Source organism: Phaenicophaeus curvirostris, chromosome 1 (assembly GCF_032191515.1).
Source record: "Phaenicophaeus curvirostris isolate KB17595 chromosome 1, BPBGC_Pcur_1.0, whole genome shotgun sequence".
Classification (NCBI taxonomy): Eukaryota; Metazoa; Chordata; class Aves; order Cuculiformes; family Cuculidae; genus Phaenicophaeus; species Phaenicophaeus curvirostris.
In genome coordinates, this window is record NC_091392.1 from 181,702,365 (window position 1) to 181,718,320 (window position 15,956).

The 15,956-nt window shown below is 37.7% G+C and overlaps 1 protein-coding gene across 1 annotated transcript in view; it reads right to left on the bottom strand.

Annotated features, from left to right (window-relative positions):
• COG6 (component of oligomeric golgi complex 6) overlaps positions 1-15,956 on the bottom strand; it is a 58,083-nt gene that overhangs the window by 18,989 nt on the left and 23,138 nt on the right. Inside the window, exons 9-13 of the mRNA XM_069881706.1 lie at positions 13,935-14,063; positions 13,731-13,822; positions 10,280-10,344; positions 4,284-4,375; positions 2,479-2,596 (exon numbers count right to left, since the gene is read on the bottom strand). Of these exons, the coding sequence (XP_069737807.1) occupies positions 2,479-2,596; positions 4,284-4,375; positions 10,280-10,344; positions 13,731-13,822; positions 13,935-14,063 (496 nt within the window). The remainder of the gene's footprint in view (positions 1-2,478; positions 2,597-4,283; positions 4,376-10,279; positions 10,345-13,730; positions 13,823-13,934; positions 14,064-15,956) is intronic.

Sequence of the window (15,956 nt, forward strand, 5' to 3'; positions counted from 1 at the left end):
CTCTAAACATAAAAAAAATTCTGAAAGCAGTTGCAGTGCACACATAGTTAGCAAAAAGCTGTTAAACAGGTTGGGATGTGAAGAGAATCCTACTAACTCATACACACAATTTTGGTCTGAACACACACTAATAAAAGGTATGAGAGAAAGCAACCTTGAGATTCCCTGAAATGTAAAAGCATTGTGACATTCACTACTAAATTAATGAAGACATATAAAAAGGCATAAAAGCTGGTTATCCGTATATTAACACACAATAAATGAAGTAACTGAAGAATTAAATGTATGGAAAGTAATTTTTCTACTAGCTTAGTCCAGCCTATGGATTTTATTCTTTTTTGTGAAGTAAAACTAATTTCACTCATGAGGGGATAATCAATGCAGCAGTCCACTCATAAGGGGAAATAATCTAAAGTGCTTCAAAGGTCTGTCTAAAACTCTCTGTTACAAGAACTGCACATCAGTAAAATAAAACTCCTTATTCTGTTAACAACAGAATTACCTTGTGGTTAAATCCTGAAGCACAGAGATTAATAAATAATGGTAGGTGTCTTTGTTACTCATGTATCTAATCCTCTTCTGAGTCTCTTAAAGCTTTTGACCTCAATTATATGCTGAGGAAAGATCTTCATAGGGCATATATACAATGTTGAACTTCCAGTGTTTCAGATTTAATTTATAAAATGTGTTTACGAGAAAGAACAGTACTATAATCTTTTTAAACTAGATGGTATGCTCGGTTTGCCATTCTTTATTTGTAATAAATTGCCACTGAAGGTAGCAGTGCAGTCACCACCTTCATTGAACATCAGTAAAACTAAATTAGACTCCCTTATAAAAACAATGACAGCCTCAGGAGCTGGTTACATCCAGGGTGGGAAGTGGAACCAAAGGCAAAGATGATTACACAGCCTTCCCATAGTGGCAATACAAAGAACACACACTATGAACTGGGAGAACATAAATCCTTTCTTACTCCTTTTCCCTCTGAATTCTACTTTTCTCCAAAGTGAAAACAGCACATCATCCACAACAAAAGTACAAAAGATTGAGTTATGTGAGCAGAAAAATTTTTGCTGGAACCTGTTTGACTACAGATGTAAGACCCAGCAGGATAAATAAAGCAGAGCCAAATACAACAGAGATGAATACAGAGCTATCTTATGGACTCAGGCCAAAAAAATGTATTTCCTTAAGCACTATTTTGTTTGCATATTCTTTCTAACTAAAGACCCATCATATACTTTTGTTAAAGTCCACCACTGATTTCACAGAAGGAACAAGTATAGAGGTATTTTCTTTTAGCTTACGTAGTAGGAAATAAAATCCTCTGAGGAATTCATATATGGCTAGAATATGCCCATAGCAAGCCGTAAGCTTTATTTATTCTTTTTGCAAAGTTATACTGTCCCTGTCCATTGCATGTTTTATAAACTCAAGCTTTAACTGACCCATGAAGAACAATTATTAGCAGAGGAACTACTATTCCAATGACACTATATTCAAATAGAAATACCACGTGACAACAAAGTACTAAATGGATTTTAGTAGTATGGACTATGTGGGTGTTAGCAACTAAGGAGTCACCTGATGAATGAATGAAACCACTGAAAGGCATCACTGGGAAAATGGAAAAGATGAGGAGAAACAACTGTTCCTTTGAGAAAGTCATTCCTCAGCCTTTGCACAAAGACAGGAAATCAGGACCAGATGCAAACTGTGCAGAACATGAAAACTACTTACAGACCACAGAACAACAATGACCAAACGGGGTAAAATCCCACTGAATGGTCATTAACTACAAGGTTCTGCACAAAGAATAATTTCTTTAAAATTATGTCGGGTTTCTGCATTTTTCTTGCAGGTTAAGTACAAATAACTTAGAAATGCACTTAGAAAACTTTGTCATTTGTTTTCCATTTTGAATTTTTTTTTTTAAATGGAAAAAACTCTAGGTTTGTGCAATAACTAGGAATAAAGAAAGGCATCTCTCTTTGGTTTTAGGGCCTAGCCAACTCATCACATCTCAGTCAGGGATTCTGGATGATGATCAGATCCGTAGGAAATGGAGAAGGATGTGTAGCCCAACAATCTCCTTTGACTTTGCTTACATTTCAGAAAGGCAAGATTTAATGGGCAGATCCACCAGCAGCAATATTTTTTTTGCTTGGCATAGATTCTAAAAAAACCGTAAACTGCTCTGTTGCTCTATAAACAGATGCTGCTAATAACGTATTTTAGCCATATTTTCATAAAAATATAACTATTAGAAGAATTAAAACACAGTCAGAAAACTTTTATTGTAGTTCCATGGCTAGAATAAAGAAATAGCAAAACTTCAGTTTTAGGAAAAGCTAAAAAAGGAAGTACAAAGCTGCTAAAAAGGAAGTACAAAGCTGCTTTAATAATCTTAATACATGGAAGGGAAATGAAAGTGTGTGTTTTGTAACACAAAAGCTGTATGATTTTGAAACAAACCTTGTCCATTAGTTTACTTGCATGAAGACTCAGGCTACTAAAGAATATCTTCTTGCTCAACAAATGCATTTCTTCAATTGTTGTCAACAGCGTGGCTGCACTGTTTCCTACAATAGCACTGAAAACAAAATTAAGATTAATTAGATAACCTGAAGGGGGAGAATACTACAGGGTCAGATACTTCAGGCAGCATTTAAATTACAATTTTTTCAATATTGAAAACGTACAACAAATAATTGCAGGGAATAGTTTTCCATATAAGCTGAGAGTCAACTCATAAGTTGACTGAGAGAGCAAGCATTATCAACTACGTCATTAAGCAGATATTAAGTACAGTCTTTGTAAAGCTTTGCACCAACTTTTTAGAACTCTAAAATTTACTAGATTTTTGTTTTTCTGTACGTCTACTTCTGCTATAGGAAACAGACCGCATAAAAAAAAAAAAGGTTGTTAACTTTATTCTATCAAACTGTCCTTTAGAGGTAGTATCATCTCTTTTCTTTCTTCATTGCAATGTTGCTTATTTCCAAAACCACAAAAACTCGTGCCTTGCTACTCCGAGTGTCAAGATATTATATTTGGCATGAATACCACATAAGCTTTAAACAATACTCTTGGATTTCTCAGGAATATACCTTCTGTCTAAAGTAAAAGCTCTCCTAAGCTAAGAAGATGGCAGTAAAAATTCACTGCATTTTAACAGGACTGATTTAAAGTAACTTGATTTTCATATTACAATCTTGTTGCATTTAATAGATAATTTCTCATATTGGATTTCCCCTTCATTAGTTAGGTGCACTTCCTCTATATAGAGGAAAACATTCCACTGACAAAGTACTTCAGTGCTCTTCAAACAATGTATTGATGTTTTAACACACATTTTCAATTACATAAAACCTTATAACCACTGGGAAACACTAACTTTGGAGACAAAAAAATGACAGCAAAAATATTTCAGCTGTTTTTCAAAGTGAGATTAGGAGTAAAATATGTTTCATTCCATAAAGAAGAAAAAAGTCTTATATGTGTTCTACTATAGACCTGTACTGCCATCACAATTGAGGATTTTAAACACAGTGGGAGACATCCAAGAACAACTTATCCTAGTCTGCCCAACATCTAAATGTCTTTTCAGACAAAAAAGAACCTCAAGTATTAATACTAGTTATTGTAATTCTCATTTCGGTCCAAGGCTGTGGAGAAAAATCTTCCTGCTATTGCTGTTTCTAACTAATGCAAATTCTTACTACTGCAAATGCCACGCTGTATAAACCCAAAGGTTCTGGCTTTTCTCTGGTTTCTGTGTTCTTAGTGGCATCTGGCAAGTTGGAAGATGACTGGTGCACCTTCAACAGCAAGATACACAATGATGCAAATATCTTCCCAACAGAACAATGCAAATGCATAATTAGAAAAAATGGTATCAAAACACAGTTGTTTAAGGAAGAAAAGAAAAACTGAAGTTCTAGAGATAATTTAATTCTAGCATTTTCACAAAGAGGATTTGTTTTTGTTGTCTTAATTGATTTGTAAGGTTTTTGTACATTACTTGTATCTACACAGAACAATAAAGAGTTTCTGTGGAAAACTGATGCTATATTCCAAACCAGATTCTATATAGCTTAAGGAATGACAACAGATAAACGCTACCTCCTTGATACCATGCACATTTCTCCTTGATTCCATAGGGCAGAGCAAAAACTAAACCATGAAAATACCTTTTGCTATATAAATCTTTATATATATATATACACACACAATAAAAAAAGAGAGACATCTTTAACATACTTTGTCATTTTCCATACCTGATTGTATGGTGGTAGAACTTGAGAAGATTAGAAATCTTGTACAGTAGAACTGCTCCTGGCTCAGCAACAATCACCTGCTCAATTCTAACCTGCAGAATAAAGAAATACAAGTATCCTTCAAGCTATACATTCCAAAAGCCAACCTCTACAATTCTACATGCAATATATGTCTGATTTTTGAAAAATAAATTTAACCAGAAATAAATGTAACAAGAGAATGTCCAGTTAACCATAATGTTCTGCTTGAACCAAAGTGCTTCTTGGCTGCTAATCCTCTTGGTAGAAAACATGCCAGTGTATGTATTCTTCAGAAAAAAACCAAAGCAAAGTAAAAGCACCACCTCTGTTTCCCTTTGTTTTTATTGAAAATGTCAAACAATGAGATCATCTGATAGATTACCACCAGTTCTGAATAGCAAGAACAGCTGCAAAGCTGCAGAATTTCTGAACCACAACAGCTGATCATTAGCATTATGCAGCAACCTGGAACATCCATAGTATTATGTGTTTTATCCAAAGACAAAATGTCATCTGAACTCATCTCTCTTTCACTTAAAAGTGATATTACATACCAGCTATTCATATGTAATTAGGTACCTCTTTAAGTAACAGTTACAGAATCATAGAATAGTTAGGGTTGGAAGGGACTTTAAAGATCATCTAGTTCCAACCCCCCTGCCATGGGCAGGGACACATCCCACTAGATCAGGCTGCCCAAGGCCCCATCCAGCCTGGCCTTGGACACCTCCAGGGATGAGGCAGCCACAACTTCTCTAGGCAACCTGTGCCAGTGACTCACCACTCTCACGGTGAAAAAATTGCTCCTTACATCAAGCCTAAATCTCCCACTCTCTGGTTTATACCCATTCCCCCTTGTCCTATCATCACAAGCCTTTTTGAGTAGACCCTCCCCAGCTTTCCTGTAGACTCCTTTCAGGTACTGGAAGGTCACTATAAGATCTCCTCTGAGCCTTCTCTTCTCCAGGCTGAATCAGCCCAGCTCTCTCAGTCTTTCCCCATACGGAAGGTCCTTCTTATGTTGAGGATTCCAGAACCGGACACAATACGCTAGATGAGGTCTCACAAGAGAGGAACAGAGGGGCAGAATCACTTCCCTCGACCTGCTGGCCATGCTTCTTTTGATGCAGCCCAGGATACAGTTGGCCTTCTGGGCTGCAAGCACAAGTTGCTGGCTCATGTCAAGCTTCTCATTGACCAGCACCCCCAAGTTCTTCTCTGCAGGCGAGCTCTCAATCACTTCATACCCCATCATGTACTGAAAATAGGGATTGCCCTGACCCAGGTGCAAGACCTCACACCTGGCCTTGTTGAACCTCATGAGGTTCTCACAGGCCCACTTCTCCAGCCTGTCCAGGTCCCTCTGGATAACAACATGTCCTTCCAATGTGGCAACTACACCACTCAGCTTGGTGTCTTCTGCAAACTTGCTGTGGGTGCACTCAATCTGCCTGTCTATATCATTGATGAAGATATTAAACGATACCAATTCCAATACAGACCCCTGAGAGACACCACTAGTCACGGATCTCCATCCAGACTTTGAGCCACTGACCACTACTTTCTGAATACGAACCTTCAACCAGTTTCTTATCCAATGTACTGTCCACCCATCAAATCCATATCTCTCCAATTTAGAGAGGAGGATGTTGCGGGGGACCATGTCAAAGGCTTTACATAAGTCTAGATAGACCACATCTGTCAGTTTACTCGTATCCACTGCTGCGGTTACCCCATCATAAAAAGACACTAAGTTGGTCATACAGGATTTGCCCCTGGTGAAGCCGTGCTGGCTGCCATTAATCACCTCCTTGTCCTCCACATGCTTTAGCATAGCTGCTAGGAGGATCTGTTCCATGATCTTCCCAGGCACAGAGGTGAGGCTGACAGGTCAACAGTTCCTAGGGTCGTCTTTTCTGCCCTTTTTAAAAATGGTCACGTTACCCTTCTTCCAGTCATCAGGGACTTCTCCTGACTGCCACGATTTTTGAAATATCATGGAGAGTGGCTTAGCAACCACACCTGCCAATTCCCTCAGGACTTTAGGATGCATGTCATCAGGTCCCATAGACTTATATATGTCCAGGTTCCTCAGGTGGCCATGAACCTGATCCTCCTCTACAGTGGGAGGGGGCTTATACCCCTGGTCACCATCTTGTTGTCCCATGACCCAGGAGAGGTTAGGAGAGTAGTTATCGGTGAAGACTGAGGCAAAAAAGTTGTTGGGTACCTCAGCCTTCTCCTCGTCTGTTGATATGAGGTCTCCATTCCCAACCATCAGTGGGGTACATTCTCCTTATGATTTACCACAACCAGGAGATAACTGGCTCCCACAGACCAAGTAGCGCTGACTTTCTTTACACTTGGACATTAGATGGCTTGTCTTCATGGTACACACAGTCACAAACCACTCCCAGGGTCAATCTGTGGGCACTCAAGAACCAGTGATAGGCAGTGACTTATCACTGCACTGCTCTCCCACATGCCTGTGTGTGAAAGGGCTACACACAAATCACCAGCTGCTACCTGCTCTCCCAAGTTATTTGTCTGCTGTTCAGTGCAGCACAATGTGCAACAGTGACTTCTCATCAGAGCCAGCTGCAGGTGGAATTCACTAAGGTTCAATACTTTCCCTCTGCATCTAAGTCAGAGACTAATAGCAAAAGAATAATTGTTTACTCTTATTCACAAAGCTTAATGCACAATGTTAATTTCAACACTCAAGTGAACACTCTTCAATGCATATGTATATACGGAGGTACAGATGCTTATCTCTAATGTTGCATAGAAAGTCATTTAGGCACGGATACTGAGTAGCAGAAAAAGAGTAAAAATCAAAATATCGACAAAAAAAGCAATAACTAAAAATACAGAAAATAATTAAGCAGTAGAGAAAGACTGAATAGGCAGAAGGAGCGGGGATAAACCCCAAAGATTTCAGGGTTAGGAAACAAAAACTTAAAAAACAAAGCAGGAAAAGAAGCAGTTTCTTAGCATACAAAGGTCTTCACTGAACTGGAGAACCAAAATTTGCAACTGACTAAACCTAAACTGCTCAGGGAAGTCCCAGACTTACAGCTCTTATGATTTCCTAATCCTGTGTGTCCTGCAGGTAGCTGACCATAAAAGACTATCTGAAGTCTACATAAAATATCAAAAACATTCTGTTAGTGTTGACCTCATCTTAAGAGCTACAGAAAAGACGAAGACTTTAATGTAAATGGTTTTTAGGGTCCTCCTATTTCCATCTAAAATGCTACGCCTGTGGTAACATCTACCACTAATGAGTACTCAAGATTCACTCGGATGCCTAAAACTCAAACCAACTACCAGTAAGAAATGTCAACGATTTATACTGTATACATAAGCATCATCCTCCTTCAAAAGTAAGGAAACCATATCATGCTGTGCATTCACACAGAAAGGCATAAACCAGTAAGAAAATTCTACACAATTCTCTAAGTATTTAAAAGTGCTTGTGGAAATTCTATATGAGTAGGCTTTTATCAGGCTATTTTATACTTCAGCTAAAATCAGCTCAAATATTTAATACATCAACTCAAATCAAAGCGACAGGTTTGCAAACATCAGCAGAAATTGACTAGAAAAGCAGTATACTGTGGTGCCATGTGACTACATCAAAGAGTGGCTTCACTTAACTTAATGCAGTTATTTTTCTTACTGGGGACAATCTTTAGAAAAACAACTTATTATAGAAAAGTCTCCTCCAAAATGAGTCTACTTCTGTTGTTCCTCTCAACACGAAGGCTTGCATTTATCCAATTGTATGGTATGAAGGCTTTTCTGCTTGGCAGTTTTTTGGGCTTTTTCTGCCTTTTTTCGCTATGGCACATTTCCACAAGGGAAACAATGAAAACTACGTATTTCACATTGGGAAGTCTAGACTGGCAGTGAATTAACTTAAGTTGCATTCTATTAAAATACAGAAAACAACAGGAAGTCTTTAATTGTTCTTTCCGTTGTTTTCATTTTTATTAGCACAGTAACTAACACCCAACAATGCTTTGGGAGCTGTATCTATACATAACAGAAGCACATAAGTATAAAGAGTTTGGCAATCAAAACTGAAGGTATTCTGTACAAAACTGTGCCAGTCATAAGTACTCAAAAAAAGACCAAAAATTCCTCTGACTTACACAAAGGTTTGATTCTATCCAAATAATTTTGTTGGAATGCACAGAATCATAGAATCATCATAGAATCATAAGGTTGGAAAAGAACTTTGAGATCATCACGTCCAACCACACCTTTCTACTACTAAATCATGTCCCCAAGCACCTCATCTACCCACCTTTTAAACATCTCCAGGGATGGTGATTCAAACACCTCCCTAGGCAGCCTGTTCCAGTGCTTGATAACCCTGTCACCAAAGAAATTTTTCTTAATGTCCAATGTAAACTTCCCCTGATGCCATTCCCTCTTGTTCTCTCACCTATCACTTGGAAGAGGAGACTGGCACCCACCTCTCTGCAACCTCCTTTTAGGTAGTTGTGGAGAGAAATACGTATCCCCCCAGCCTCCTCTTCTCCAGGCTAAACAACCACATTTCCCTCAGTCACTCCTCATAAGACTTGTTCTCCAGCCCCTTCACCAGCTTCGTTGCTCTTCTCTGGATGTGCTCCAGGACTTCTATGTCTTTCTTATAGTGCAGGGCCCAAAACTGAACACAGTATTTGGGATGTGGCCTCACCAGTGCAGTGTACAGGGAAGTACTGAACTCAAACATCAGCATTCAATACTAACAGAACTAAAGCATGCAAGAAGAACACAAAACGCAGAAAACATCTTCCAAAAAAGTTGTGATAATTGTCTAATGTGCCAGGTGTTTTTTAACAGGTCAAAACCTAAAGGCTGTGAGGGATGATAATTGTATGGAAAGGAGCATAAACTGAAACACAGGAGGTTCTGTTTAAACACCAGGAAAACACTAATTTCTGTGAAGGTGACTGTACTATCAGGACAAGTTGCCCAGAGATGCTGTGGAGTCTCTGTCCCTGTAGATATTCAAAAGTCATGTGGATACAGCCCTGCGCAACTGGATCTAGGTGGCCCTGCTGGTGAAGCAGGTTTGGACCAGATGACTTCCAGAGATCCCTGCCAAACTCAATCCTTCTGTGATTCTGTGATATTCTAAATGGCATTTTCTTGATATTTACCTGTCTTGAGATCTTCTCTCTTCATTAAGAGGAGCTTATGTATAGAAATCAAAACCTATCTGTTAACTATTTGAGACTAAGGCCACTGGACACAGCTATTATAGCTACAGCACCCTAAGAGATATTTATGGTAACATTTAAGTACACTTGGATTTATACACTGTAAGGAACTTGCGTAGTCAGGCAATTATTAGTATCAACTCATCATCTTGATTATTTTATTTTGTGCTTTTATGAAGAACATCCAATAAATCAGTCGGTCAGTCATTTGATGGATCACTGTTAATGATTTCTATCAAACGGGTAACCTTTAAACTCACCAAGGCTCTTTCCTGAATCAAGACAACTGTGAAGGGATGTGACAGAAATAGAGGCAAAAGAGATAGAGGCAAGGGAATGATTCTGCACAAGTATCATGACACAACTGCACAATCTGTACACTCTTCCTTAACCGTGGTCACTATTAAAAACAGGGCAGTAAGTTAAAACTATTTTCCTTTAGACACAGTACAGCTATTCCTATATTTGTGAGCTTCAGGAAAAGTAAAATAAAATCAAGATATAGAACTAGTATCCTAATATCACTTGCTATATGACTATATAAATCGGATATCTATGAACTATGGAATTTTTAATATTGAAGGGGTTTATGATTCTCTAAGTTGAATATCTAACTCTTAACTAAAGGTGACAAAAAAACATTGCAGATATGTTTAATACATTGCAGAAAGAAGTTCTGGAAAAACATGACAGAAGAACTTTTACATTTGAAATTCTAAGGAAAACAAAATACTTCACCTTCAGAGGCCTGCAGACATCTTCTGTGATGTGCCCAACTACTTCTTGAATATTTTCTTCCACACCTACAGTTAATGCAAACACATGCTAAGATTACGCAAATATAATTCTCTTTTCTTCAAGACTATAAAACAAACAAATGCAGAAGCTGCTCCTCCATAAAAAGTACTAAGAAACGACATGTTCCCTTCTCTGCAAGACTAGTTTACACCTGCACTGAACTTCATATCCAGCCATTAAGAAATAGTTGCATGACAAAACGGTCCTTGGGAGTCATTACCTTATGCTATGCAACTGCTTCCTAGCACAGCATAGTGCCTGGGGATTTGAGGGAGAAGGAGCAAGGGAAAAAAATAAATGAGCTAGCAAGAAAACATCACAGAAAGGCTCAATATTATCACTTTATAAAACTAAATAGAAAAGAAAAAAAAGGCCAGTGAGATGCTCAAGGAGCAACAGTATGTACCATTTTGAAGGCCTGAACCGCAAATACACCTGTCTGTCTGGTACTGACATGCTTATGGCACTGTTACAAATTAAATCGCATATATACCTCCACACTGCTGCGTGCTGCAAGATTAGCAGACACTTCCTCCTCAGCAGCAACTGAAATTCATCTTTCACAGAACTATACAAAAACGAATATTGCCCTATCCACACAAATGAATTGTTGCATGGCAACCGATACTGTCATAAATCAATCAAACTGAAAGCAACAGATCTTCAAGCTCTCACTTCAGTAACAGCTCAGAATAGATTTATGGAGACAGCAATACTTTAATTCTAATTTAAAACTTGTCAACAGGAGTTCAACTTCAGATGGGACCCATGTAATGAACAGTAAACAAACTGACTGTGACATGCAATAGAAACCAGGTGACCTGAAGCTCTGTTTTTCAGCTTATTTCAGACTAGAAGACATTACCTCTAAGAAGAAAAATTACAAAAGATCAGAAACATGTGCCAATGTCTCTTTACATCAAGATACATGAAAAGCCACGTGAGCAGAAACAACTAGATTCAGTGTGGTGACTGTAAGAATTTCAGCATACTGAATTGGTAAGATAATAAAAATATGCTTATATATTTGAGTATGGATATCAAGGAAGAAAATAAGATTATAAACCACAAGATGCATGGTGTGTTGTGTAATGACTAGCTACCAGAATCACCCCAACAACTTACACATTTTTTAGTAGGAACAGTGACACTTTTACTGTTCATCGATATAACAAGCACTGAGCATGTACTTGCAATGGTGTATCTAGACCAGACTGACTTAGCAACAAGCTCTTGGGCATGAAAGTTTTAGCTGCAAAAATGTACAAGTTCAAATATTAAGGGACATAGAATTACAATCTTAATATATTGCATCGTTGTTCCTTCACATATACATTCACGTCCAATTAGAATATTTGAAATTCAGTAAGCAGTAAAAAGAAATATTCCAGCATAATTGGTTATATCACTTGTAACAGTTATAGTAAGTCATGCTAACATAAAAGAATTAAGCAGTAAATTTCTTGGAGACCCAAAATCACTTTTAGAAAACAGCTCACTATTGAAAGTATATCTGGCTGCCTGCTACACCATATGCCATTTTTGTTCGCATACTCTCCCATAAGGAAGAGATTTTCCTTGGACTTTATTTGGCTTTTGCTTTCCAGCTGGGTTCTTGTAACTCCATGAAAAATGAGTTTCTGCTGCTTCTCTTAAGCCACAACGAACTCAGGATCTGTATTTATATAAAACATATAGTCTCAAGGTATTTCAGAAGGCTGCACTTCCCATAAATGGTTCTTACTAAACTCAGTGGTATCTCAAAGTACTGCTTCATCTCACAGATCTTCCCGCATAACCGTCTTTGTCATCAAGAAAACTTCTCAAAGATGCATAGGAGCAGTTAACGGACAGTAGTTCCCAGGCTTTGTTGCTCCCAGGATGAAGTTAAGAATCTCTTTTTACACTTCTTGAAAACTTTCATCGCACAACAGCGATGGCAAATTCATTCTTGGAGAGCTTCAGAAAACATATTTTTTCCTTCAGATAAAAATATTGAATTTCTTGTTTATACTAGACTCTTGGGGAAAAAGTTTTGGCCTAGTGTTTTTTCAGGTGTATTTTCCCCAAAATATTTATGTTCTCCGTATCTTCATCAAGTAGTTTCCTCTGATCTATGGCTGAAATGCCCTAAATATATCGAATTCTGTGGTCATGGCATCTCAGTCTGACTTCCTGCCAGAAGGCCAAGGGATTTAACAGTTTAACAGAGCTCTGCAGAAGAGGTGGGACAACTTCAAAACAGAATGCAGGCCTGGGCAGCAGCAGTAGCACTATCAACAGCAGAACCAGATACAGTAACATTCTCCATGCGGACAACTTTTCATGATGGACTCCTCAAACACAGCAGAAGCACATCTGGTAAGTCAACTACAAAGAATTGCCATGTGTTTTTCTCTACCATACAATCATCGTGAGGCCTGCTTTCTTGTCTCTACTGAGATACTGTCAGTAAATAATATTAAATTCACCTCTATAGTATGCTGTAACTGTGGTTAGAAAACAAGAACACTCCTTCAGTTTGGTTTACAACAGCCTCTATGTTCATATGCTATTAATTAGGAAAGAGAACTAATACTGCCAGCAGTAAGGAAAATGAGAATGCATATTAACATCAAATCCCAGAGCAAGACTCAATTAAGACATAGGATTCTGAAGAGCTCACCAGATCCAGATCAAACGTAAGTTTTTCCAAGTCTATTACAACTGAGTATATGTGCTTAATTTATGAAACAAGTCTTTAGCCGAAGCTATGCAGACAAATCATACTACAGCTTCTACAGAAAAAATGACTTAAAAGTAAAGCTTCAATGTACTTAAAAGAGAGCAATGGGGTTGAAGAATAAGCATGAGAACGTGTGGTTCTGTTAATGAAGGTGAGCTTTGATGTTAAAAAGATTCACACATCCATCAGCAGCTTGCTCTGACCTCCATAAACCTGTAATGACATGTTACAGGACAGAAAAAAATTCCATTTTACTTGTAGCACAGAAAGAAGAAATTTTTTTTTTAAATTATTACTGACAAATGAGCAAGGCGTAACAGGAATTCTCAACATATCAATAAGCAACCCTACGACAATGTTTTCAGAGAGGTATGTATTCAAATGCATTAGAGAATTTTTTAACTCCTCTACAGTCTTAAAGGTCCCTTTGTAAACTTAGCGTAAATCTATTATAAGCACAGTAAAATGGAAAGAGTGCATGAAATACTCTTCATTAAGGGCTTTCTTCTGGCAAAATGCAACCACCAGCTACTTTGAAATCGTTTTCATGAAAATCTAAACGCACTCTCATAGCGGAAACTCAGCCTAAGGAATTAACCACACTTTCTGACTCATCACAGACAACTTCTATCACTTCCCAATTTACGTTTAAAAATCTAGTACTACCTTGAATAGTTACAAGCTTTAACATAGCTTCTAGGTGTTCTTTTTCAGAAGCTGTAGCTTGATGCAACCAGGCCAGCATGTCTCCTACATACCTAGACAAAGACAGAAACTTCCATGTAAATTCGCAGACTATAGTGTCAGAGATTCAAACTGCTTATAGACAAAAGAAAGATTATTTCATATACATTCTTGCTAGTACTGTACCTCAGGGGATCATGGGAGTGCATTTCAATAGGGCGGGGAGTACCTCCCAGACCTCCTCTGGTGAGAGCATCTATAAAGCCACGGACTACAGCACTCCTCCTAGCAGTTCCAAACTCATCCAAAGTGTACCTGTTATTGAAACATGAAAATGGGTAAAACCAAACTGTTTACCTCATCACAGTTTATTAGTTCAGCTTTACAGTTAATATGAATAACCATTTTTATAGCTACAGCAACATTGCAACAATGCTTCTACTGTGAAGCATTCAAAACTTTGCGGTTTTCTTGACAACTCTAAACAGGTAATAAAGATAACTTTCCCTGACTCTCCCATTCCCTTATCCCACACAAATAAATAAATAAATAAATGAAAAAAATCAGCTTTCCCATTTTTGTTCACATAAGCATGTATTGACGGGTCTAGGACTCCTGTTCACATGTGGTCCAGCTGACTGACAGAAGCAGCAATGTACTGCACTGCAACACAAGGCTTTCTCCTTCTTCTAGGCTACCACAATTAGCAGCAAAAAAAGCAACTTTAATTTGATAGTTGTTCACTTGTTTTAATCAAATCAATCTTAGATATATAATGGATGGTGTAATGGAATGGATAGTATAACCGCAAATGGCTTATTGATAGTAGAGGAGATACCAAGAACATACACATGGCTCATTTTTGGCACAGGCCACTTTCGTGGCTGAGGCATGATAACAAGGGAAGAATGGGAAATGAACACTGCTAACATCCCTGTTATACCTGCTAAGGAAGAGGATTTTTGCAAGGCACAGAACTCTATTTTTTGAAGGGAAAAAAACCAAACAAACAAAACCCAGAACAAATTTAAGCATTTTGAACAAAACACATAAAGGAGAGAAAGACAAAAAAACACGTGACAGTTTACTTTTCCAATATAATTGAAGAAGTGCCAAGGAGTAAGCGTGGTGTCACACATCAATGACACCCAGCAGCTGAGAAGATATAAAATTACTACTACTAATAAAAAGCATGTTACTCACTGACTTGAGTTAAATGAATACTGCATTCACAATTAAACAGACACGGAGAACAAGATACAAAAGAAAACAATACACTATTTCAAATATGTTCCAAGCTAAGTTTAATTAGACTTCTATTACGCTATGAAAAGTCCAAAGGACCTTCAGTTTTGCTCTTTTCAATCTACATTACTATTTGAGAGAGGGGGTGAAAAAACACTGAAGGATCATGAAATCTGTTTAAATCTTTGTCTTTATACACTGTACCTGTTAACTCAGACAGTAAATATCTGCACTTAAAAAAAAAAAAAAGCTAATGTAAAAAGCCTTTAATAAATTACTATTTTCAAAATTTATGCAATTAAAAGCAGGAGAGTTGCAAGCAGTGTTGCACTGACAAACCTCAAGTGTTTGTAGAAACTAAAACAGTTAAGTGCTCCCCTCCAATAAACAGCTATATAATAGATCATTAAAAAGTACAGCAGCAAAACAGATCTTGTGATCTTATTAGTTTAGAAAACCCCATTTAATAACGATAATTTTATTTTCAAAAGAAAAAGGAAACTGATTTTCCTTTTGCACTCAATAGAACAGGGTATAAATATGACAAAATACTCCACCCTGAAAAAATCAGTAATAACTATTATTTACACTAGAAACACAGTATGTACTACTATGTTATTACATATACTCATGTTAGGGATCACTGCAACATTTACATTCAACACAACTTCAATCTTTCAGTAATGCTCACTGGAGGTGAGAAAGGAGGTAGAGAACAAGCTTTGAAAACCAGAGTGAAGGATGGAAGAGGAATACTGCTTTGAGCTACAACTCCGTGTATTTTCTACAAAACAGTTTCCTGTTATCTGTTAGAACGAGGAAGTGAAAACCAAACTAAAATGTTTATTTCAGATCCCTACTGACTGCAGTTCCTGAAAGTCCATTCATGGTGCAAACTTTCTGTCACCTTAAAGTTAGCAAGACACGAGTCAATATAAGAATACAAGAATTTGTAGATTTGTT